General features: G+C 47.9%; 1 protein-coding gene across 4 annotated transcripts in view; it reads left to right on the plus strand.

Annotated features, from left to right (window-relative positions):
- LOC102461412 (transmembrane protease serine 11F-like) overlaps positions 1-25,889 on the plus strand; it is a 75,096-nt gene that overhangs the window by 42,023 nt on the left and 7,184 nt on the right. For all 4 annotated transcript variants that reach the window (XM_075929272.2, XM_025187161.3, XM_075929273.2 and 1 more), the window contains 7 exons: positions 10,248-10,369; positions 11,299-11,417; positions 12,915-12,982; positions 14,602-14,765; positions 17,869-17,907; positions 23,983-24,160; positions 24,586-24,851. In XM_075929272.2, coding sequence (XP_075785387.1) covers positions 10,270-10,369; positions 11,299-11,417; positions 12,915-12,982; positions 14,602-14,765; positions 17,869-17,907; positions 23,983-24,160; positions 24,586-24,851 — 934 coding nt within the window. In that variant the 5' untranslated portion in view covers positions 10,248-10,269. The remainder of the gene's footprint in view (positions 1-10,247; positions 10,370-11,298; positions 11,418-12,914; positions 12,983-14,601; positions 14,766-17,868; positions 17,908-23,982; positions 24,161-24,585; positions 24,852-25,889) is intronic.

Here is a 25,889-nt window from a genome sequence, read left to right on the forward strand (position 1 = left end):
TCCTCACATCATGCCCTCAGCGACCCCCGTCCAGCTCCATTGCTTTCATACGATCACCCACACGATCCCAGTGGGACTAATGGGGTTGAGGCCAGGTTGTCGAGGAAATAACGTGAACCAAGTGGGTTGTGCAAGTGTCACCTGAAGAAATGAGCTGGCGGCATTTTTATTCCAGCTGATGATGCCAAAGAGGAACAGACCCAGGCTGATGCTAGTCTGATAAGGAGTTGGTGAGGCTTGTTAAAGCTGGACGTGCCTAGTGCTAGAACGGAACTGTTGTGGCTCGTACGGCCTCTCACCAGTATTCATCTGTGTCATGGGGGCAGAAACCCTAGCCCCTCCAAGACAGTGCTCCCTAGCGCATAATGCATTGGTGTCCCACGTAGGCAACTCCAACATTTTGCCCCCTATCAGTACAATGATTAACTGGGCGGTGATTTCGGTCTGGCGCTCTCTCCACCCGTCTTCCCTGCAGAGCACGAATGCTTTGCACCTGCCACGTACCACTGACTGTTCCACCAGAGTGGGCTGGGACCTGCAGTAGCTTCAGATAAGCCTTCTTATAGATGGCTTAAAATGTGACTCATCTCCAGCTCCTCCCTGGCTTGCCACACACACCCATACAGGAGGTGTCCGGATCTCACTGCTTCCGCCTCCATGGAGTTTCTCAGGCCCGGCCTTTCCCTGGGCGTGCTCGCTCTTTCTCACTCCTCCAGCTCCCATCCCTACCCTCGCTCTGGGCTGCCAGCACCCCCATTGCCCCTCTCGGGTCCATTCGAACACCACTGCTAGACTCCTCCTCCTTGCATGCCCTCCCGTCCTAGCAACCCTCTCCTGGATCTTCCTGTTCGAGATGCTCGACTTCACTGTCGCTCCTCAGCCCCTCCCTCTGCTTTTGTATCGGGCCAGCCGGCTAACCTCGCCGCCTCTTGGCCAGCTTCCCTCACACACACGTCCCCCGTGCCGCCCGTCTCGCCATCCCGTGGGCATGGGACCACCGGCTGGAATGCACCCGCAAGGTCTGTGCCACTCTCTGCTCCTCCTCACCGGCCTCGCTCAGGTGGGGGCCTTGAACTCCTCAGCTAGTCTGAGACGGCTGCCGGAGCATGGGGGGAGACTGAACGCCTACTTCGGTGTCTAATGAATGCGTGTGTGTGTGTGTGTGTGTGTGTGTGTCTAATGAATGTGTGTGTGTGTGGTGTCTAATGAGTGTGTGTGTGTGTGTGTCTAATGAATGCGTGTGTGTGTGTGTGTGTGTCTAATGAATGTGTGTGTGTGTGTGTCTGAGTGTGTGTGTGTGTGTGTGTGGTGTCTAATGAGTGTGTGTGTGTGTCTAATGAATGCGTGTGTGTGTGTGGTGTCTAATGAGTGTGTGCGTGTGTGTGTGTGGTGTCTAATGAGTGTGTGCGTGTGTGTGTGGTGTCTGAGTGTGTGTGTGTGTGGTGTCTAATGAGTGTGTGTGTGTGTCTAATGAGTGTGTGTGTGTGTCTAATGAGTGTGTGCGTGTGTGTGTGTGGTGTCTAATGAGTGTGTGCGTGTGTGTGTGGTGTCTGAGTGTGTGTGTGTGTGGTGTCTAATGAGTGCGTCTGTGTGTGTAAACCTACCATGTAGCTATTGGAGTAAATCACCCTCATCGCACAACCTTCTGCTGTCGCTCATTTTGGACTGAAAATGTCTTTGGGCAGGAACTTGACTGGCCCGTGTTTGTACAGTGCTAGGGCAGCAGGGCCCCGATCTTGACGGTGTTGTGGTAATAACTATTTGGCATATCAATCGCTAGAGAACTGTCCACCCTGGTGGCTGGAGGCTGAATTGTAGCTGATGGACGTATGGACCATGCTCTATTCCAGAACTCCACCTGCTAGGACAGTGCCACATGTGATATTCCTTAGGGCCGGTCACCTTGGCTGGCAGGAGCAGGGGGGCACAGCCAAGATCCCGTCTCATCCCTTCCCGGTCTCTCCCTGACCCCTCGGAGGAGGCTGCAGCACAGACCCTGTGCTCCGAGGAGTGCCTGTCTTGTGGTGGGATATCAGTAATGGAAGCTCCGTGTGGAGTTTCTTCCCACCCCCTCTTGGCTCCGGTTCCTGGCTCTCGTGCCACAAATCCCTCCATGGCTTGGGCAGGCCACTCCGTCTGTGTCACTTCATCTGTGAACCAGGGGTGGTGACATTCCTCCCACCCTAGAGTGGTCTCTTGCTTGTTTTGTTGGTAAGATCTTTGGGGCTGGCTGGAGCCATCTCTTGCAAGGGGGTTACCAGGGGCCTGACCCGTAGGGGCCCTGATCCCAGTTGGGGAGCCCTGTGAGGCTACGGGGATATAGCTGCTGCAGAAAAGAGTCAAGGAGATTGGCTCCTGGGTTGGGAGTTTTTGCACAGAGCTGGAACAAGAGCATGCAGACATCGGATTTAATTATCCACGCTGTGTTACACATGCATTCAAATGACTTTCTGTAATCAAGCACACAGTACGCTGCTGACTGGTACATCTGGCTGCCTCAGAAAATCCAGGGGCGACAGCTGCCTTCCTCTGGAATGAGAGAAGAAAAGCTAAGCAGAGAGGGTTCCTTCATGTCTTTATACGTTGGCCCCAACCTTGGTAACGGGGCTCCCTTCTCTTTTAGATCGAGGAACTCCTACCGTATCCCCCTAAGCACAGAGCCTGTTCTACCACCAGTCAGCAAACTTTTTTCCTGGCTTGGATCTGAGTCAGGGGATTGCCAGCCAGGATACTAATTGTTTATGCTCTTGGAATAATCTGATAATTGCCTCTCGGGGTAGTGTTTGAAACTTGCTGGATGAAGACACCCTGATTGTGCTTTATGTGGGAACAAAGTTTTGTTGTCAGATTAGAATAGTAATTGCTGGTGAGATTCCATCGCTTATTTTGTTTGCAAAAAGCTCATGCCAAAACAGGCATTCTGTGCGGTGTCCTAAGGATCTGATAAGCGGTAGCTTTCCTCTTTGGCGGTCATGGACTTTGCAAAAGCAGCCAGGAGTCGGGCAGGATAAGGTAGACCAAAAGCACCAGAGGAGGCACTGCTGCTGAGAAAAACTGTTGGCATCTCCTGCAAGTTTGTGCCTGAGGACAGAAAGATTTCTGCTGAAGAGGAGAATGATGGTGGGGAATTGGCCAAGAAGGAGTTCCTGGGTCCCACACCGGGATACAAAGCCCTCATTGGGGTGAGTTGGTGGCCTGTGTCATTGGCAATGCAAGCAAAATGTTTACCCCAACAGACAGGCTGAGCTATCGGGAAGTGTGGAGCGTCAGAGCAATATGGAGAAGCTCAGGCTTGAGGTGAAAAAGACATGGACGACAACTTTCGAAAGCAGGTGCCTCACGTTATGTTTCTTGGCTCATCTCTAGACCTCTAAGCAAATGATCTTATTGCTCATCCAGCTCATGCATTTAAGTACCTAAACCTGGTCATCAGACTCCTATGGGGGTAGATTTTCAAAAGCACCTAAAGAATTTAGTAGCACAAGCCTTTTGGAAATCTCCCCCAGATGTGGGCAAACACCAAGCTGGTCCAGTGGTTTGGGGACTAGGCTGGATATCAGGTTTGATTCCTAGCTCTGACACAGATTTTCGGTGTGACCTTAGTCAAGTCACTTAGTCTCTCCGTGCCTCAGTTGTGCAATGGGGATAATAGCACTGTGCTTTCGTGAGAATAAATGCATTCAAGATTGTGAAGAACTTTGATACTATTGTGGTGGGGGCAGCAAAGATTTCAGTTTTTGGTCAGGTTTATCCTACTCCAATGTCCACATCCCACTGCCTGATGTCCATGTCTGGTCTTGCTTCTGATTTGGTGGTAAATTTAAATTTATGCCCAGCATATTGTATAGGACATCTGACATGCCCCAAGATTTGCTAAACTGATCAATTTGTATTGCAACAAAGGTTTCAGTGGTTTGGGCTGTGGTATTTCAAGGAATGTGATTTGTATTATAGTAGGAAGTTTACCCAGTTCCTTACCTTGCCCTTATACACAACTTCCTCCTCTTCAGCCTTGTTGTTTGACTCTGGGAAAGGTTCATTACTTCAGGTTATTAAAAGAGTACATGCTCCAGAAATTCAATGAGTGTCTTGGAATTAAACTCACTGTCACATAAAGTAAACGAAAGCACAGCCGAGTTACAATGAACAGCTATCCCTCTGGAGACCCGTTGGAACACTCTTGGACATTCTGAATTGTGCCAGGACAGAGTCTTTACTTACTAGCTGTGAATTCCTCGAGCACAGGCGTGCTCGCAGCTGATATCGGATAGCCTCGCTGGCTCTTGCAAGTTGTGAGAAGAGGGTGGAGTGCGTCTGCACTATGCCACTCCGTACCTGGCATATGGTCCCATAGAGACAAGAGCCAGCTAGTGTAAATTAGAGCAGCCCCTGAGCTGCTATAGGTTACATTGTTATAATTGGCAAGGGGTTACTTTTTTCATCCCTGCATGACACTCTTTGCAATACAGAATCTGGACCTGTATCTTAACAGACAAGGCAACCTTCTTGAAGGGCAGTGATATCAGAAGAATTAATCTTCTGTAATACTTATGCACCTAGAAATCTTGATCTCATGTGTTCTGTGAGCAAAGGAAGGAAGAGGACTCTGCTAAAAATAAGAAAACATGTCCTGATGGGTGGGGATTTTAATTGTAGCCCAGAAATCTACGTACTTGAGGTACCCTCACCCAACAGGCTATGCTAGAGTCTGCTGAGGGGGGCGGTTGCAGACTTTTCACTGATTCGTTTCTGGAGGTTGTTACACCCTGAAGAATCCAACTTCACTCTATTTTCTTGGTTCAGTTTCCATGGTTCACTTTCCAAACTATGTCCCATCAGCTACCAGCAGTAATACTCTAATCTCAGGCCAGATTGTTACTATCATAATGCTGGACCAAGCCCCTCTGTGGGGGATAAGAGAGAAGCCAGTGCTGGGTCAATCTCTGACTCAGCATTCAAAGCATATGCGAAACATCCGATTAGATTCTCTGAGGAAATGAATCCCATAAAGGATAGCGATGTGGTAGTTGTGTTAAAACAGCGACAGAGCTGGCCAGTCAGAGACCCAAACCAGTGAAAGGAATCAGATGAAAAGCATCATATATATAGTAGCCCAGTGTCTGAGAGTCTGTAACGCTGAAATGCTGGCTGTTCCCTCTGGGGGGGCGCTGTTGCCCGAAATGCTGGCTGTTCCCTCTCGGTGGCCCCTGCTGCATGGGGAGCGTGGGGCCCTGCTTGCTCCCCCGCGCCGGTCTGGCTGAGCGGTGCAGAAGTCAGGCAAGCGCCTTGGCGGGAGTGGATGGGGGTGGGGCGGTGATGTGCGTGCCCACAGTAATTCACCCACATGCTGTTAATTGCAGGATGGAGGGATGGTTTTATTGTATATTTGAAATATTTTGACATCAGGACCTTTCTAGTATTTTCCAATCTAGCCAATATCACCCTTATTTTAAAACCTGGTAAGACTCTCAAATATAGCGTGTGTCCTGTAATCCCAGATTTTATTCCTTAATCCTGATGTCCAAATGCTTTGAGGTTGTAGCTTCATATGTGAAACTTTGACAATTGATCATCCTTGCTGGGTTTAGCATGGTAAGGTGCTAAATAATGGATGATCGCTCTGTGCCTTGAGGAAGCCTTTGATTTCAGAGAAAGCCTTTGATAGTGTGGAGTGGGAATCTTTCCTTCTAATTTTTCTTTCTGGCTCTGTTGCTTTATATTAGGGCATGATTTTAAATGTGTTCCCTAGATCTCGTCTCCATCCCCAAAACGTTAGGGAATTCTGTGTCAGGGAACAATATTTCATCCAGGGAGGAGACAAAAGTCAAGATGCTACTTTATCTGCAGATGTAGAACCTTTCACTGAATGACCATATAGCACGTCTAAAAAACTGGGGCACGCATGATGAAAGTTGCCTCTTACTTAGATTATAAATTCTTTGGTGGCAGGGATCATATTTGTTCCTTTTTTGTACAGTACCTAACACAAAGGACAAGAGTGGAGAACAGTGCACAGGTGGCTTCTAGTCATTTTTTGTGGTCCCCCACGCCTGAGGCTGATCTGTGTCCTCAGTGCAAAATAGACGAGCCTCAAGGCTGCTTATTCTGATATCCCTGCCCTTGCTATCCCACAGCTGCTCTGGGCAGATGCAGAAGGAGGGGAGATTCGGGAAGGAATCCTGAGACTGCTGGCATTACAGCCACTTTCTGTGGTTTGGAGGAAGTGGCTTGCCTGGAGGTGGGGTGGGGGATAAGACTCACATTCATGACTGGAGCACCACATGGGAGGCTGCCTGGCCTATCTGACTCAGACAGTAAAGCAAGACTAGCAGAATCTCCCCTTCAACTGTCTCTCTGAGGTGGGCAAATAGGAATTATTTGAGATTCCTGATGAGAATTACACTCCCGCCCAGGGAGCTAACATGGGAAATAAAATACTGGCACTTCTATTAGCTCTCCCACAGCTCATAGCCCATCTTCTCGAGATGCCAGGGTGAGAAGGTGCTCACTGCAGACAGGGTGGCAATCCTGCTGCACTCAGCCAGGGAGTATAAATTCATTGATCCACTCTTTCCACGGTGCTTGTTATGCCATGCCAGGCGCTGCTTGCTGATTGGTAGGCGGGGGATGGCTCTATAGGCACCGTGCTCTCATTTAGACTGATTGGTGCTCATGAGAGCACTAGAAAGGAATGTAATTTTGTCTGGCCCCTGAGCAAGGGGGCACGGGGGGAGGCACCTTGTACCTTCCTTATCTCTTGTATACCAACTTATACCAACTTTAGCAGTATCTGCAACTGGCGTCTCTGTATAGACAGAGAGACCGAGCGTTCGGCATTCTCTGTGCCTCCAGAGCCTGGATTCTCTCCAAGCCCCTGGGTAAAGAAGGCAATTATTTGCTCTCTGTGCCCTGTTAGATCGGTAAGTTCCCCCTACGGAATTGGTCTGCCTGCACTAGCTGAGTTCAGCTGAAAGTATGCTGCTGCATCCAGGACTTCCCGACACACGTTTCAGCATGGATGTCCGTATGTCCACAACACTGGACCCAACATACGCAGACAGTGACCGAAGAACAAGTGACAAATGCTGGGAAACCATCCAAAAGGGTATTTTTTTAAATGACTGAGACCAAGACGACTAAAGCAGAGAGAAATGACTGCTGCTTAGAGCAACGAGTCCTGGAAACCGCCAGAGGAGAGGCAATTGTCGATTTAGTTCTTATTGGAGTACAGGGTTTGGTCCCAGGGGTGCATATAGTTAGACAGGTAAGAGTGATCATAATATAATTAAATTTAACACCACAGCAGCACAACATTGTAACATTTAATTTCAGAAAGGGGGACTTGACTCACGGGACAGTGCCTCCTGCTGGTTATACTGGGAATTAGCTCTGTTCCTCAGCAAGGCATCCTCTTCTTGCCGGTGTCTTGCCTGATGTCTCTCTGCCCTGCTCTCTCCACCGTCTGGCCCCAAGTCACTCCCTAAACGGTGGCATCCTCTTTAAGACACTGCCCTCTATCAGTGTCCCTCACTCCCTCTTCTGGGGGGTGTCAACAGCCTTCAGTCTCACACCTGCCACTGTGGCCATCTGCAGCCACAGTCTAGCCCCCCACTTGGGCAAGCCAGAGTCTATAAAGGCCATGCTCTGTTGTGGCTAGGTGTAATGCCAGGGCAAAGGAGGGACCCGGGTCCCCACACTATGCTGGGTATTGAACCAGGGACCCTCAGGCAGTAGCCTTGTCCTGCCCCTTGGCTGCCAATGTTCCTTGGGCCACTTCCCCATGACTGTTGCACCTTCTTGGCCCCTGTAACAAGGACAGAACCTGTATGGTATCCGCTTGGAACCTCTCTCCAGCTCCTCTGAGTCTGCCCAGCCCTGCTCTGTCCAACGTGCTCTGTCTCCACAGAGTCCTTCATCCTTGCTGGCTAGAGCAAGAAAGAGCTTCCCTCTGTCCTGCAGCCTTTTTATAGGACCCAGCCCGGCCCTGATTGGCTGTCTCTTGCTGTGTCCTGATTGGCTGAGCTTGTGTAGACTCCCTCCCGCCTGCTTTTAACACTTTTCCTATTGAAGTGGGCTACAGCGCCACTACAGGACAACACACACATAAGGACGTTAAAGAGAAATGACAAGGGGCAGTGCCAAAGGTGGATCTCTGCGAGCTGACTGGAAACTTTTTAAAGCTCTCATAATAGAGGCTCGACTGAAATGTATCCCCCAAATTAAAAAAATACCCCAACAACATAGTAAGTGAAACAAAAAGTGCCACCGTGGTTAAACAACGAAGCGAAAGAAGCAGCGAGAGGTAAAGAGACATCCTTTAAAAGGTGGAAGATACACCCTAGTGAGGAAAAACAAAAGGAGCATAAACTCTCCCAAAGTGTTAAAATACCATTAGGAAGGCCAAAAAGAATGTGAAGAACAGCTTTCCAAAGACTCAAAGCACCAGGCAAAAAATTGCAAGTCCATCAGAAGCAGGAAGTCTGATAGCCGGTGGGGCCACTGGACAAGGGAGATGCTAACGGACCACTCAAGGATGATAAGGCCATTGTGGAGAAACTAAATAAATTCTTTGCATCCGTCTTCACGGCTGAGGATGTGAGGGAGAGTCCCAAACCTGAGCTGTTCTTTTTAGGTGACAAATCTGAGGAGCTGTCCCAGACTGAGGTGTCGTTAGAGGAGGTTTTGGAACAAGCTGATAAACTTAACAGTAACACGTCACGGGGACCAGACGGCGTTTACCCAAGAGTTCTGAAGGAACTCAAATGTGAAAGTGCAGAACTATTAACTGTGGTTTATAACCTATTATTTAATGCCGCTACTGTACCAACTGACTGGAGGATAGCTAATATGATGCCAATTTTTTAAAAGGGCTCTAGAGGTGATTTTGTTAATTACAGGTTGGTTGCAACTGTAGCAATGAACAAAAACTGTCAGACACCTAGATGGACACAATTTGTGGGGAAGAGTTAACATTCTTTTTTGTAAAGGGGAATCGTGCCTCACCAAGCTGCTAGAATTCTTTGAGGGGTCAACAATCATGTGGACAAGGGGGATCCAGTGGATATAGTATACTTAGATTTCCAGACCCCAAAATAATGCACATTGGAAAGCATAATCCCAACTGAACATATAAAATGATGGGGCCTAAATTAGCTGTTACTGCTTGAGAGAGAGATCTTGGAGTCATTGTGGATCGTTCTCTGAAAACATCCACTCAGTGTACTGTGGCAGTCAAAAAAGCAAGCGATGTTGGGAATCATTAAGAAAAGTTTGATAATAAGACCAACTATATCGTCTCTGTATAAATCCATGGTACGTCTACATCTTGAATACTGCGTACAGATGTGGTTGTTTGATCTCAAAAAAGATACATTAGAATTGGAAAAGGTCCACAAAAGGGCAACAGATAGATTAAGGTTTTGGATCAGTGGCCATATGAAGAATGATTAATAAGACTAGGACTTTTCCGCTTGTAAATGAGATGAATGAGCAGGGATATGATAGAGGTCTATAAAATCAGGACTCGTGTGAAGAAAATAAACAAGGCAGTGTTATTTACTCCTCATAACTCAAAAACAAGGGGTCACCCAATGAAATTAACAGCCAGCAGGTTTAAAACAAGCAAAGGGAATTACTTTGTCACACAACACACGGTGAACCTGTGGAATTTCTTGCCAAGACTAACAGGGTTCAAAAGAAGATCTAGATAAATTATTGGAAGATAAATCCATTAGGGGCTATTAGCTAGGATGGTCTGGGATAGTGTCCCTAGCCAGTCAGGAGCTCGGAGTGGGCGTTGGGAGACGGATCACTTCATGATGCCTTTTTTGTTCCTGGATCTGGCCACTAGATCAAGGTCTAGACTAGCTGGACCTTTGGTGTGACCCAGTATGGCCGTTCCTATGTTCTTATGACTCAGTTTAGGAAATGAGCATTTTCCATCTGCCCAAAGCTCCTGAAAGTAGCAGTATGTAGACTCGGTGCCTCCTTCGTTCCTCCTCTGAATATAGAAATGCCCAATGCACCCATGTAGTTATCCTTATGGCTAAACATAGTGTCGTTGCTATTCTAGCAGGAGGTGGTTGTATGAAAGTAACTGGCCAGATCTCTAGCTCAGGGTAAAGCCGCATAACTCCACTCAAGTCAATGGAGCTGAGCTAATTTACATGCGTGGAAAATCTGGCTGGAGGATCATTATTATTATTATTATTACAAAGTGTGATTTTTCCCCCCCCACTTCTCCTTAGGCTGACCCCGCTGGACACAAGAATGAAGCTTCTGGAGCCCTGGAAGTTAGCCCTTATTTCTCTGGCTGTCGTGGTCTTTTTGGCCCTTGTCATTGGTCTGCTTGCTTATTTTTTGCTCATGGGTAAGTGTGACAATTTTTCTGGAGTGGGTGCATGGTATGTGCTGGGAGTTCACCACTGCAATTGCTGTGTGATCCACAAAGAATGGAATTCATCCCAGGGTGTGAGTTAAGGGTGTAATTAACAATTCCCTAAAGACATACCTTTTCAAAACCAGCCCTTTGCCTAAAATAGGGACTTAAAGTCTCTGTCCCTTCCATTTCTGTCACCTGTGCTGGGGTCCAGGAAGAGTGGTGAATGGATGGTTATCCAAGCAAGTCAAAGGTCAGCGAGCTTCCTGCCACAGGATGATTCTGCTCCTGGTTTAATGCTTTATGTAATGATGCCGCTGGCTGGGTTGCCTTCAAGGACTGACTGTAGGATGTCTGGATCCAAAACCACAAGGGCCTACTGCTTCCGATTAAAGAGCATCTCTTGGTTGGAACTTGGCGACAGTAGATGGATAAATTCCATCTGTGGTCCATCCTCGAGAGTGCGGCAGGGCTGGCCTGGTGAGCCTCAGGTCCTGCTGTAATGCTGGTCTCCTGCTGTAAATAAAGGTCGGCTTGGGGGCAACACCCCGGGTCTAAAACCTCCACTCCACCCCTCTGTAAAGGAGTGTAGCTAGCTCTATGCTGCTGGTGTGCCCTGTACTCAGCCAATCCTCGGCTGACAGAGAGGTCCCTAACGGTTCTGGTGCAGCTGGCCTGCCTTAGCGCATCTGAAAAAGCCCCTGCAGGTTAATACTGAAGACCAAAATGAGCCACCTTTGCCCACAGCCTGGCTCAGCTGCAGATTTAGCCCATGTACCTCCATTGACATGGGAGAAGTGGGATCAAAACCAGAAACACAGAGTCCCGTTCGGCCTGGGAGCCAGGACGTCTGCTGCCCGGTTCTGCCGTGCCACCCGCCTCCAAATGGGAATGACCTTGCCTTCTGTGTCCCCGTACAGATCCGGAGATGTACTTCTACAACGGAAGCTTTAAAATCACTAACGTCCAGTACACCCCTGACTTTGACAAGCAAACCTCAAAAGAGTTCCGGGGACTGAGCGCAAACATCGAGACACTGGTAAATCAGAGCTTGGCTTTCTTCCCCAGAGCGTGTCCTGGAGAATCCAGGGTTAGGTGACTTGGAACCAGAATGAGCTGCTGTTATCCTCCATGCTGTAGTGGTCAGGAGCCACCTAAAGCCGGGATAGTCTTGTGGGTAAAAAGGCATCTAGAAATTTGCATTTAGTTCCTGTCTCTGTCATTCACTCAGTGTGCAACCAAAACCATCTCACTCAATCCCTTCATGCCTTAGTTTCCTGACCGAAGCAATGGGAAGGACAATTCCCTCCCTCTCAAGCCATAGATGTCCTTACCGCAGATTGATGCTCTGAAAATCGATTTTCTGGTGTTTGATTTAGCGGGTCTAATAAGGTCCAGCTAAATCAAACACTGATGGCACCCTCGTCGGCACCAGTACTTCTACTCCTCGTGAGGAGTAAGGGAAGTCAATGGGAGCGGTTTTCCTATCAACCTGCTGTGGGGATGGTGCCAAAGTTCAAATCAATGTATGTCAACTCCAGCTACACAGTTAAGGTAGCTGAAGTTGTGTGTCTGGATTCAAACTTATCCCCTAGTGTAGATCTGACCTGAGGGTTAATTCATTCAGGCTTGTAAAGCAGGTTATGATAATCCAATAGAAATGACTGCATTCTATCTGTCTAAGGCCCTTCTCCGACCCTTATCCTGGTAATTAAGCACCTCATACTCTTTAGTGTGGGTATTCTCACAAGAGCGGTGATTATTTCGTTTCAAGCCTTTACAGCAAGTCTGGAACGTACTGCGCCAGCCCGTCGGGAGCTGAGGGCCTGATCCAAAGCCCATTAAATCAATGCGACCCTTTCTACTGACCTCACTGAGTTTTGGCTCAAGCCTGACATGGACACTGCGTGAATACTTAGTGCAGTCCCAGTTGAGGTCTCGCGGCAGAGTCTGAGTCAGAAAGCAGGGAAGGAAGCAATGCTGGCCAATGAGCCATACACAGCACGGGGTACAGCTCCCTTCGACTTCCCTTCCTCCTCACAAGGAGTAGGAATACCGCTTTCGATGGGGGTGCCATCAGCATTTGATTTAGCAGGACCTTACTAGACCCACTAAAACAAATGCCAACAGATTGATTTCCAGAGCGTCGATCTGTGAGTAAGTAGAGCAAATATGGGAACAAAAGCATTAAGCGGCCACTCTCCTTCTAAGCAGAAAGCACCTAATTCTTAGCTCAGGGCAACCTGTCACTGTGTCACGATGGGAGGGGGGCTAATTTATAGGAACAATGGTGCAACTGCTCTGTGATATATTAGTACAAGGACAAACTGAGTACAGGGCATAGTTGAGCCCGATGAATGGGATGTGACTGCACTGGGACATTTGAATGGTTCTGTGAAGGCAAGGTTTTGGGGTCAGATGAGGCTCTGGTGGAGTTAGGAGTCTGAGCGCTGTAGTCTGGTATTCCGGGCGCTCTCTGTGGGCTGCCGTTACACCCCGCTATGTTGTTTCACAAACGTGTTCCATCCTTTTAAAGGTGACCAGGGCATTCCGAGCCTCATCTTTAAACAAGAAGTACATCAGGTCCCATGTCATCAAACTGAGGTACGTAAAATGAAAGGCTGCTTTCTTCCTTGGCAGCTCTGTCCCCACCTGAAGTTAGCTTGGATGAACCTTTTCCCAGTCTGGGGTGGCCAGGCAGCGCGAAGGAGGAGGAACACACACTGGTACCATCAACTGGGAGTTTTCAGTAGCAAGGTGCTGACCTGGCAGCTTAGGTTTAGGTTGGACATTTGGAAAAAGTCTGTCAGGGTGGTGAAGCACTGGAATAAATTGCCCGGGGAGGTTGTGGAATCTCCATCCCTGGAGATATTCAAGAGCAGGCTGGATAGACATCTCTCAGGGATGATCTAGACCAGGGCTACTCAACACACAGCCTATGTGCTGGCATGAGGCCCGAGGTGCAGTTTGGGTTTACACGGGGCTCAACATGCAGCAAAGGGTGGGATCCTTTGAACATGGCCCCCACTGGGAACACGCTCCACAATGGTGAGTCATCTCCCAGGTGGGGTGAGCACTGAAAGATGCAAGCAGATGGACTGGCTAGAATGGGGTGTCGGTGTTTCTAGCCCCCAGGGAGGAGGTGCTGGGAGCACCAAGACATTGTGGGAAGTGCTTTGTATTCATGCCCGCCAGTGTGAAAAGCTATTTGCATATATTTGCGTATCTATTTTCATGTATATGCAACCACACTTAAGTTGTGGCCCTTGGTGTGTGCTGTGAGTATTATTGTGGCCCCCGGGGCTTCCAAAGTTGAGTAGCCCTGATCTAGATGGTGCTTGGTCCTGCTGTAAGGGCAGGGGACTGGACTTGACGCCCTCTCAAGGTCCCTTCCAGTCCTAGTAGTCTATGATTCTCTTCCACCTGGTGGACTTGCAGGTGCTGGGGGTTGGACTGCCTCTGCCTGTTCTACAGCTCCTCGCGCTTGTGCAAAATGGGTGTGAAATGCTGCTGTGCCAAGCGGGTGTCAGTGATCACCCAGCGCGTGCAGGGCAGGGGGAGTCAGAGGTGGGCACGACAGTGTCTGTATGGCCATTGGCCTCCCAAGATGGAGCACTAAGGAATCCGCTTGACCCAAGAGGAGCAGAGAGCTGTAGTGGGACCTGTCCCAGTTCCCAGTCTCCAGATTGCTCTGCAGAGTGGCCCAGAATAACCGGATCTTTCTCTTCTCAAGGTCCCGCAAGGCTCCTCCCCTAAGTGGAGTGGTGCATGCAGTGTGATAGAATGGGGCAAACATAAGCAAAGCCCAGGCAGGATGGACAGGCTGCAGGTTCTGTAGCACAGTCCACATGAGGTGTGAGTGCTGGGGGACTAGCATCTCCAAGTGTAGGCGGTGTGTCACCAGAAAGACACTGACAACTGAGCGGGAGTTCAGTGGGGAGCGGGAGGACGGTGACATTCCTGGAGGGGCTCGGCTTTCCGGGGAAGAAGGAAATGGGTGGGGAACACGATCGCTAAAGCAGAGGAACCACTGACTTCCCAGACCACGCTGACAAGAGGAGCTCCGTCAAAAGCCCTTCGCGCCTTCCCATCCCCCTGTATTCTAGAGTCCGTCTGCCCCCAGCTGAGGCCTGGAGGATCTGATAACTAAAGCCATGTAGGAAGAGAGGACGAGCAGCAAACATGCTGCTCACCGTTGTCTTCAATGTCCTGTTGATTTGCAGCCCAGATGCCAGAGGCGTGGCGGTGGAGATTGTGCTGATGTTTCACTTTTCCTCAAACGATAACATGGCTTCCTACTTGGAACGAGTCAGGAACATTTTGCTTCAGGGACTGCAGACCAACACTGGGTACTTGCAAGTCGACCCCTCCACTTTTGAACTCTCAGGCAAGTTTCTTGAGCTTTCTCTTTTTACCTTGATTTTGCTGGGCGATGGGATTAGTTTTCTAACATGGATGTGAGTTTGCTGTTTCCTTCCCACCCCCTACCGGGCCCAAAACAGCTCTGCCCCCATCATCAGCTGACAGCCTAGGAGGGTACTGCCAAGCTATAACAAGAAGAGATACAAACACAAGCCAGCTCCTCAGCTGATTCAACTCAACCTAGTGCCACTGAAGTCAGTCCCGATATAAATCAGTGTGATCTCGCTGGAGTAACTAGGTCTAAGCTGATTTCCACCACCAAACCGTCTGGCTGTTTTCAGAGCACTTCGGTTCTGCTTCTCAATGTTCTAAACCGATGGATGGTGAAGGACATTCTGGAAGAGCTTTAGTATTGCCTCACTTTGTTTCCTGTTTTGCAGCTTCCCTTCTGGACTTGTTTCCTCACACCAGGATCCAACTCCATATTGAAGGGCTGATTTTGCGTCCTTCTGTCTTCTCCCTTCCCAACCATAGAGAAAAATGAATTTTGGTGGGGACACAAATGAATAAAAGGTCATTTATCCACTATATAGTCTGGTGCCCAAATATAAAGCCATCACACTATTAAAAACAGCAGCAAGCCACAAAAAGGCCCCTGTTTTTCTGTCCTTGAAGTTATCATACACCATAACTGGGCAAGAAACTGTTTTCTCAACTCACAAATATTTTCGAGAGTTCAAAACAGTTTCCCCTCTTGAACCATGGTGAAGAGTCAATCTTGAATATTTGCAACCAAGTAAAATATTGTTGCATCTGATGAAGTGGGTCTTTGCCCACGAAAGCTTATGCTCCTACACTTCAGTTAGTCTATAAGGTGCCACAGGACTCCTCACCACTTTTTCAAGTAAAATATGTTAGATTTGGGTCCACTAATATATTTTATTTCAGTTTCGAGCTCCTCCATCATCCTATTGGTTTGTTTTGAAACTGTTTATTTTGAACCAGAAAACCCGAGTGCTTCATTTTAGTGAATGTTGAAACAAACCTTTTTGATAAAATTTTGAAACTTTTTTTTTTCAAATGCCTGTGCACACTGGGAACAAATCCTGCCTCGCGAAATTTTGGTTTTTCCATCCAAAAATATTTCACCAAAAAAAGCCCCCATCTGCTTTAAGAGTCCTTCACCAAATGAGTTTTGTAGCCTCGTTCTTGATCTCGTTGGACTGAAATCTTCCCTGGTGTATGCCTGATCGATCGCTTGTCGGATGGCAGGAAATGATATAGCTGAACCATTCTACCCATCAGCAGGATGCAGTCATTTTGTAAGGTTTATTTATTTTAGGGAAAAGCTGTAAAATAGGATTAATCTAAGAAGTGGGTTAGTTAAAACTTTTCAGGGTACTTCTCAAGGCAGCTGCATATTGTGAAGCAAGTTTTTCCATTGGTTTTAGAAGTGACCATGTTATAATTTTGACCAGACAAAGGACTCTTACTTCGGGATCTCCGTTTCCCACCCTTCTAGCTGTGTTGCTGCAAGCGAAAGACACTAAGTGCAACACAGTAGGCTTGTGTCTTAGTGTGTGAATCAGGCGGAGTTTTATTTGTTCTCTCTTCCTTTGGGGGAGAAACCGCCCCCTGTTCAGGGTGAATACCTGGGCAGAAAGAAGAGGTAAATACATATGCCATTGTGAACTGCTGCTGTATTCCATGTATTCCCCACCCCACACATGGAACCACCCAGTCCCTCTGCAATAACATAATACATGTCTAAGCATGTCTCCTTGCAACAGGAATCAAGGGTTTTTAGAAGAACATTTTGCTCCCTAATGGGTGATGAAGTGGGATAGGTGTCTCCAGCCCAAGTATTTCAGACTCAGAGTTGGGGTGTTGCTCTTCTGCTCACTCATCCCATGTGGATGTCTGACAGCTGACAATGAGAATTATTGAGCGGGGTAGGGCTGACGAGGGTGTTTAAATAATTAACTGTGCTGACCTGTTGCATGCCAGCAGATAATTCTGTTAACGATCCAATGACATCCAAGGCGATGGTTCCTTTTTAAAATGGCAACGCTGAGATATAATCTGACTAGCTTTGCAGCTGCGAAGTATAGTGGCTAACTTGTAATTGTGTTTCTTGGCTACCCTGATCTCCACATAAGCAACAATGTCAAGATAATAATGCTGGCCATATTGTGTAATTTGAAGGGACACAAGACTGGATCGCGTCCGGCATCCATCTAGCCCATTTCCTGTTTCCAACAGGGTGAGTCTAGGCCACATTCCTCTTTCGAAAGAGGAATGTAAATGTAGGAAATCGAAAATGCAAATGAAGCGCAGATTTACAAACCTCGTGCTTCATTTGCATAATCGCATCCGATTGCTTTTTCCAAAAAGTTAAAAAAAAAAAAAGCAGTCAAGATGAAGTGCTTTCAAAAAAAAAAACCCTTTTTTGAAAGAACCCTGTAAACCTCATTTTTTCAGGAATAAGAGTTCTTTTTAAAAAGAGTTTTTTTTCGAAAGAACCACATGTAGACTGGCTTTTTTTTTTGAAAGAACCGTGTTTTTTGGGTGTTTTTTGAAAAACCTTTTTTCGAAAAAGTGATTATGCAAATGAAGCACAAGATTTCTAAATCTGTGTTTCGTTTGCATTTTTAATTTCCTTCATTTACATTCCTCTTTCAAAAGAGGAATGTAGTCTAGATGCACCCACAGTGTCTAATATCAGATGCTCCAGAGAAAGAATTACTGTAAGAGAGCATTATGGAATAATTAGCCTTTATGGGAAATCCCTCCTTCCCCCAATCCCAGGCAGTTAGTTAATCCCATGAATGGGGATTTACATCCCTTCTCTTTTCTATCACTTCTTGGCTTTTTGGGCTAAGATCAAGTTGTTTTCATTGTCCATATAAATGGTTCTCACCTTCTTTGGAATCCTGCCAAACTCCTGGACAGAGTGATATCATGTGGCAATGAGTTCCACAGTTCAAGTGTGCAGTGTGTGTTTTAGGGGAATCCTTGTGTCGGTTTTAAATTTGCCACCTTTAATGCAATTGATTGTCCTATTGTTCTAGGATTAGCAGTGGATTGCATTTACAGGGTTACTTGACAGTCTGTGTGTTTCATTTCAGGGATGAAAAAGGAAAATGGACAAAACCTTCTCAACAACTGTGAGTGCAAGCACTTTATTAACAATCCTTAAGGGGTATGGGGGTGGGGGGTCCCATGCATTCTGGGGCTCAGTGATTGCTCCATGAAGCATCCTCAGCCTACAAGCAAAAAGGCGATTCTTCTAGCTGACCAGGCCATAAAATCGACATGTCCGCCTGGTGCCCAGGGAGAGGATGATACAGCCGAAATTCAGCTAGCCGTTGTGTTGAGGATGCATGGGGCAGAAGATAAACCAGCTCACTTTCTTGTAGTTGTGTTGATAGCGCAGGGCTAATAGGACTAGGCACTCAGACAGTGCAGGGAGGGGGCCATAGGCGTGCCTAGGCATTGTCTACTTGGGGACCTAACTCCATTTCAGCCACAGGGAGTGACCCAGGGTGTTTAGAAGAAGTAGGGAGAAGTTTCCCACCCCTCCGGTGACTAGTGTGCATCTCCTGATGGCTGGGGGCTCCTTGGAGGTCTTCCAAAGGGGGCTGTGTGACTTTAGTGCCAATGAAAGACAGTAACTGTCCTGCTACTTGTCTGTTGGACACATGGGAGAGTCAAGAAGCCATTCAGTCTTGTCTGCTTCTCTCCGTTGCGGCCGCTGCTCTTTCTCCTGCCTGGTTGCCGGTGTTGGGGGTGGCCGTCCTGCCCAAGTCTGGGCTAGCTCCCTGCTTCTTCTCCTGATCCTGGGGAGGGTGCTGGAGAGGTGGCACTTTGCTCCTCCCAGCCTCTGTCTGTATGGCTTCCCCAGCATCCATTCAGCATCTAAGACAAACTGGCCTCGCTGGGAAGACTCCTACTGGCTTTGCCTCGAGCCCATCGCCCTCGGGCTGGATTATCTCCATGCCGCGTTATTACTCAGCACTGTCGTTAGGCTATCGGTGCATCTGTTTGTGAATGACACAGCAGTTCGGTGGGATGCTGCAATGTCAATAAATCCAGCTGAAAGAGCTCCCAGTTGGTCACGATTCACGGACTGGCCAGTCACTTCTTCACAGTGTTATTCCAATTCTTATTCTCCAGCCTTCCATACAATGAACACTTCATTGACCTCAACAGCTAAATATGGGACTTCCAGGCCACTCAATTAGCCTCATTAGCACCGGCCCTACAACTGATAGGTACTTTTTTCCCCTCACCCTTCTTTTTCGGTTATGAATTCTGGGTTGCTGTTTTTCCCCCTCCGATTCATCTGAAGAAATGGGGTTTGCCCACCAAAGCTCATGAGACGAGATAGATTGTGTTAGTCCTTACGGTGCCGCAGGACTTCCTGTTGTTCTCCATGATGCATAGTTACTAGCTCAGGAATGGAATGGAAAACGGTACCAGTCCTGCAGGTTCCCCATTCTGATGTGCCTGCCCAGTCTGGAGCTCTTAAGCTAGCTAACCGATATGGTATGTGAGAGCTGTGACGGCTCGTAACTTCGCGCTCAGCCCACGGACAGATGGGACCGTCCCTGGCTCTGCTGCTGTGCTTGCTTGATTCATCCTTCCTCCCTGCTGAATTCCTCTGTGCTGGACGCCTGCCACTCGACTTGTTTGTTCCTAAAGCTTTGTTGGAGGAAACGGCATTTTTGTTTTGCTCAAGCAAATAACGTGGCGGCGTAGGCCACCTGCTGGTGAGGTGCCCTCATGAACACTGTGTTGCAGAAATGACATAGACAGTCGGACCGGAGAGGCTTGAACCAACCTGCCTGGAGCAATCTGTTCTCTCCCCAAAGGGCTCTACCTCTTCCAGGGCTTAGCCCATGGAGAATGTGCCTCTCTCCAGCTATCTAGCTGCCACACCATGCTGCTGCTGTGTGCGTGACCAAGGTGAGAGCTTTCAAGGTGACTGTCCTACCACGGCTGGATCCTTTGCCATCCCGGAAGTCAAATGAACGAGTCCCCTATTGCTCCAGCAGCTGGTTCCTTTCCCGTTCTGGCTGGGAAGGAGCTCCACAGAGTAGCTGCAACTGGCTGCCGTAGATGTCGACCCTGCAACTCTGCCATGTTGAGTGGTTTGACAAGAGATGCCCACAGTGTCAGTCCACCAGGTGGGCCTTCCAGCCTTTGGGACTTGCATGTTCGTGCTGACTAAGGCTGCTGACCACATGGACGTATCAAATTTTCATCCCCTCTTGGCTGCATTTGTGGCGCTCTGGTTCCCCCCCCACGCTGCTCCAACAGGTTTTATATTCTGTGCCACGTAGAGTGGAGTGAGAAATGGGGCTCCCATCCCAGGAGTATTTTGTGCGATTTCAGAACACGTCCCGTTCTGCGTCGCGATGAAACCAAGACCTCTTGGACCTTTTCTGAAACAAAGGAGAGAGGCAAACGCCAGACTAGCCAGCAGCCTGGTAGGCCAGGCACTCACCTGAGATGTGGGTGCAAGACCCTGATCTAGATTAGGCAGAGCAGAGACGAGAACCGGGGTCTGCCCAGGCCAGCTGACGGCCCTACCTCCTTTACCCAAGACTTTTCTGGAGTGGTGGTGGTGCTTGGACAAACCAGGATTGTCCCAAGAATTTCACTTACATAAAATAGAGACGGCTGCCTCCCAAAAGGACCAGAGAGACCTGGGATTTGCTCACAGAGGTCATCACAGACGGAACGAGAGCTTGGGAGTTCTCACTGGTCTGCCCCCTGGAGGACTCGTCGCCCACAGCGCTGACCCCACGTGGAGGCTGGTCAGAGCCCTGTTCCCATTGAGAGCAGCTGGGTGCTGAGCAGCTCTGCAGAGCCAGCTGGGCGTGTGTGTAGACCCTGATCACTGGATCGACCTGGTTCGCGCTGGTTCTACACGTGAGGACCCGGAGCTGCACCTTGACATCCTAGACCTTGTGCATGGGTGAGGCTGGCAGGCCCAAGGCCTGCTTGCCTCAGTGCTTGGCACAGCTCCTCTCTGGCTACTCCGTGACTGCCAGCAAAGCGCTGAGCTGCCCGCTTCTCACCTGCTACGTAACCTGCTCCCGGATGGTGCAAGCCGGCGATTGCTCCGGCCCCATCCTGCTCACCGGGGCTGACATGCAACTCCTAGCGACAGCAGGGACAGAGCTACTCATGGGTGTCTCCTGTCCCGCACAGCGACCTGGATTCGTGAGGGGCTCTGTGCTTGACAAGGAGACGTCCTCATGCTCTTAGTTCCATGGGCCGCTTAGTCAAGCCTCGGGCTGTGACTCTGGGGACCCAACCTCGTTAGATTAGCACAGAGAAAGCCATAATCTAAGCAAGTCAGCCTTCTTCCCAACCAAGCTGTCGTGGAATCCTTTTCTGGATCTAGATAAGAACGGCCATATTGGGTCAGAAGAAAGGTCCATCTAGCCCAGTGTCCTGTCTTCCAACAGTGGCCAATGCCAGATGCCCCAGAGGGAATGAACAGAATAGTAATCGTCGAGTGATCCTGTCACCCAAACCCAGCTTCTCACAAACAAAGGCTAGGGACACAATCCCAGCCCATCCTGGCAAATAGCCATTGATGAATCTGTCCCGCATGAGTTTATCTAATTCTTTTTTGAACCCTGTTATAATCTTGGCTTTCACCACATCCTCGTCAAGGAGTTCCACAGGTTGACTCTGCATTGTGTGAAGAAAAACTTCCTTTTGTTTGTTTTAAATCCTCTGCCTATTAATTACATTTGGTAACTCTCAGTTCTTGTGTTACAGGAAAGAGTAAACTCTTGTTTTATTCACTTTCTCCACACTAGTCATGATTTTATACTCCTCTGTCATTGCCCCCCATTTGTCTTTCTTCCAAGATGAAAAGTCCCAATCTTATTAATCTCTCTTCATATGGGACCCATCCCAAACCCCTCATCATTTTTGTTACCCTTTTCTGAACCTTTTCCAATGCCAATAGATCTTTTTTGAGATGAGGCAATCACTCTGCATATAGTATTCAAAATGTGGGCGTACCATGGATTTATAGAGTGGCAATAAGATATTCTCTGTCTTATTATCTGCTCCTTTCTTATTGAGTCCCAACATTCTGTTTGCTTTTTTGACTGCCGCTGCACATTGAGTAGATGTTTTCAAAGCACTATCCACAGTGACTCCGAGATCTCTCTCTTGAGTGGGAACAGCTAATTTAGACCCTTTCGTTTTACGTGTAAAGTTGGGATTCTTTTCCAATGTGCATAACTTTGCATTTATCAACATTGACTTTCATCTGCCATTTTGTTGCCCAGTCCACCTAGTTTTGTCAAATCCTTTTCAAGCTCTTCGCAGTCTGCTTAGGACTTAACTATCTTGAGCATTTTTGTGTCATCTGCAAATTGTGCCACCTCACTGTTTACCACTTTTCGCTGGATCGTTGAATAGGATCGGTCACAGTATGACCTTCTCTCCATTCTAAAAACTGGCCATTTACTCCTACCCTTTGTTTCCTATCTTTTAACCAGTTACCAGTCCATGGGAATCCTCTTATCCCACAACAGCTTACTTTGCCTGAGTGCCTTTCAGGGAGGGACTTTGTTAAAGGCTTTCTGGAAATCCAAGTACACCATATCCACTGGCTCCCTCTTGTCCACATGCTTGTTGGCGGTCTCAAAGACCTCTAATACATTAACAAGGCATGATTTCCCTTTACAGAAACCATGCTGACTTCCTCCCTCAAAAAATTATGTTCATTTACGTGTCTGGCAATTCTATTCTTTTTATAGTTTCAACCAATCTGCCAGGGACTGAAGTCAGACTTACCAGCCTGTAATTACCAGGGTCACCTCTGGAGTCCCTTTGTAAAAATGGGCATCACATTAGCTATCCTCCAGTCATTTGGTATGGAAACTGATTTAAAGGATGGGTTACAAACCGCAGTTAGTAGTTCAGCAATTTTACATTTGAGTTCATTCAGAACACTTGGGTGAATGCCATCTGGTCCTGTTGACTTCTTACTGTTCAGTTCATCGGTTTGTTCCAAAACCACTTGTAATGATACCTCAGTCTGGGACAGCCAGAGGTTCCTGTGGACAAGTGTCCATTCCACAGTTCTTGAGGTTTCTGTTATATTTGAGGACCTGTCATCGATACGGTCAGTTTCAGCCAGTCCTTTACCAACTCACTCGTTCTGCCCCCGACTGTCATGAGACACAACACCTCACTTCTTGTTTTGCTCCAAGAGCCGCTTTTAACTGTTGCGTACCCATTGGGTAGCCAGGTCAAACTGAGGCATGCACGAGAATCATACCAAATACTACAGAATTGTTCCACTTTTGTCATGCTCTTCCTTCCCCCAAAATCCAAAACCAAAAGCCACCAAGCAAATACCTGCTGAACTGAAGCAAAAAGCTCAAGGAGAAAATAGATTTGAATTGACCAAACTATTTCAGATCTATTTCAAATGAAACACTTCTTTCGAGTTGATGCAACTTTTTGAAAAAATGTCAGTTTTGTTTCTCAAACTGGACATGGAATTAGATATTTTAAGCCAGTCCACAAACCCTAATGCCAATTATTTGCTTATTTATAGACCTAATTCAATCTGTTGTAGAAAATACACTTTCATAGATCTCACCGAAAATCCATATTTCTGACTCCTCCAGACAAATGTTGATCTTACAGCTAATGGGTAATCAAATTTAGTTTATTTTGGTTAAAGCTTTGTGTATAGATACATCCTAGCTGCAGTTGCTTTTGACTTAGGAATTATGATTTAGGTATGCATTTTGTGTTTAAATATTTAATTATTCTTTAAGAGATCTTCTTATTTAAAGTAATAATAATAATGGTGTTTTTCTTTATGCAGCAAGATGAGAGGAGTAATATGTTTAGATAAAAGATAGCAGAATTATAAATAGAATGTATCTTGAATCATTCTTATTTAAGACAGTTCGGTTTTTGTTATCGTTGTATCTGTCTTCTGAGCCTCTAATATAGGTGCAGGATGTACGCATGTGTTTGTAAAGTCTCTCACTGTGTAACTGTGGGTGAATACCAGCGCAGCTGCAGTGTCATGTCTGTTTAAACGAATGCTGTTTGTTCGATTTTTTTTCCCCACGTTCTAACAATGCAGGCAGCCCTTTGTGTTCAGCGCGCTGGGTTCACACGCCAAACAAAAGCCTGTCTCTCTCTCCTGGGGAGCAGTGCAGCTAAGTTGGTCCTTTCTTTGATAGGCTGTGGGATACGAATATTGAATTCGCCTTTCTACTCGGACAGAATAACCGGAGGCAGGACTGCGCAGGAAGGGGCGTGGCCGTGGCAGGCTAGTCTCCAGCTGAGTGGTATCCATCGCTGCGGCGCAACGCTGATCAGTGACTCATGGCTTGTAACGGCAGCCCACTGCTTTAGAGGGTAAGATCCCAGCTCGGAGAAAGGATGCTGTAAACTTCTCTGCTGCCATACAGCTTGGAATTCTGCAACTTTTAGAAAGTTGGAAGGAACCCCCTCACTGTATCCAGTCCTGAGCCTCCTGATTGGCTGAGCTGCGCTTAGGGAGAGACTAGAGAGGTGGTGGAAATGCAAGATGGCTGTACGCTACCTTTCAATTCCACTCAACTCTTGGGCGCCTAGGCTTCCGCTCACTCACCAACACAAGTTAGAGCAACCTTCGGGCTGTTCTAACTTACCCCAGCAGGCAACATCCCTCCAGGGACTGCTGGAGCACAGCTGTGTTCTGGCCGTGCTCTCGGTGCTGCCTGCCTTTCGGGTGCCCAACGGAGCTGAGCGCTTGGCAAAATAGTCTGTGTGTCTGTGATTGAATCTGGTATCTCTTCCAGCCAACGGAATCCCAGCCTGTGGGCGGCTAGCTTTGGAACCGTGATACGGCCTCCGAAGGGCAGACGCAACCTCCGCAGCATTATCGTTCACGAACAATACACGGACACCCTGCGCAACCACGAGTACGACATCGCGGTCGTCCAGCTGGCCTCCCCCGTCGAGTTCTCAGGTGACATACGCAAAGTCTGCCTCCCCGAAGAATTTAGCGTCTTCCCCCCCAACACCAGCTGCTTCGTCACGGGATGGGGTGCATTGCAGGACGACGGTGAGTGTCTGCACGAAGAGCCCTGCCCTGAGCTTCCATACTTAGGTCATTTTCCGTTCATGGGGCAACCGACGGTGTTTCTCGTTCTGATCAGTGTGGTGGCGGAAGTGGTACGTTAATTCTGTCTCAGTGGTTTTCACTCGGGAGTGCGCAGCTCTCTAAATGAGGCCCCTGTGTGACCAGCAGCTGTTGGGCTGAATTGGGGTCACTTATGTAGCAGGGAAGAATAATTCTTTCCACGTTAGGAGTCACTGGGTGAAATTCTCTGGCCTGTGCCTCACAGGAGGTCAAACCAGATGATCCGAGTGGTTCCCTCTGACTTTCAAATCTATTACTTGATTTGGCAGCCAGGCTGAAAGCACGGACATGTTATACACAAAGGAGCTCAGCTCACTGTAGTAGCCCGAGACATGGGCTTTCACATGGTAGCCTGGGATATGACAGAGCTGCAAGTCTCTAGCATAGAGACGCGGAAAGAGTCCCTCCTTCCTGATTCTGCCATTACTCTGGCTAAGCAGACTTTGTTTACGCATTCAGTCACCAACTTCCTTTCAGCACCATGGCCTTTGTTTTTACATCCAGTATCCACTTTGTGTAACCATCGCATCATAAAACTGGAAGGGACCTCGCAGAGTCTTCAAGTCATAGGAAGGACAGGGCCATAATTCAAAATGATCTGGACAAACTGGAGAAATGGTCTGAGGTAAATAGGATGAAGTTTAATAAGGACAAATGCAAAGTGCTCCACGTAGGAAGGAACAATCTGTTTCCCGCATACAGAATGGGAAGCGACTGTCTAGGAAGGAGTACTGCAGAAAGGGATCTAGGGGTCATAGTGGACCACAAGCTATATGTGAGTCAACAGTGTGACACTGTTGCAAAAAAAGCAAACATGATTCTGGGACGCATTAACAGGAGTGTTGGGAGCAAGACACGAGAAGTCATTCTGCAGCTCTGCTCTGCGCTGATTAGGCCTCAATTGGAGTCTTGTGTCCAGTTTTGGGCGCTACATTTTAGGAAAGATGTGGAGAAATTAGA

This window comes from Pelodiscus sinensis, chromosome 4, assembly GCF_052426305.1.
Source record: "Pelodiscus sinensis isolate ZL-2025 chromosome 4, ASM5242630v1, whole genome shotgun sequence".
Lineage (NCBI taxonomy): Eukaryota > Metazoa > Chordata > Testudines > Trionychidae > Pelodiscus > Pelodiscus sinensis.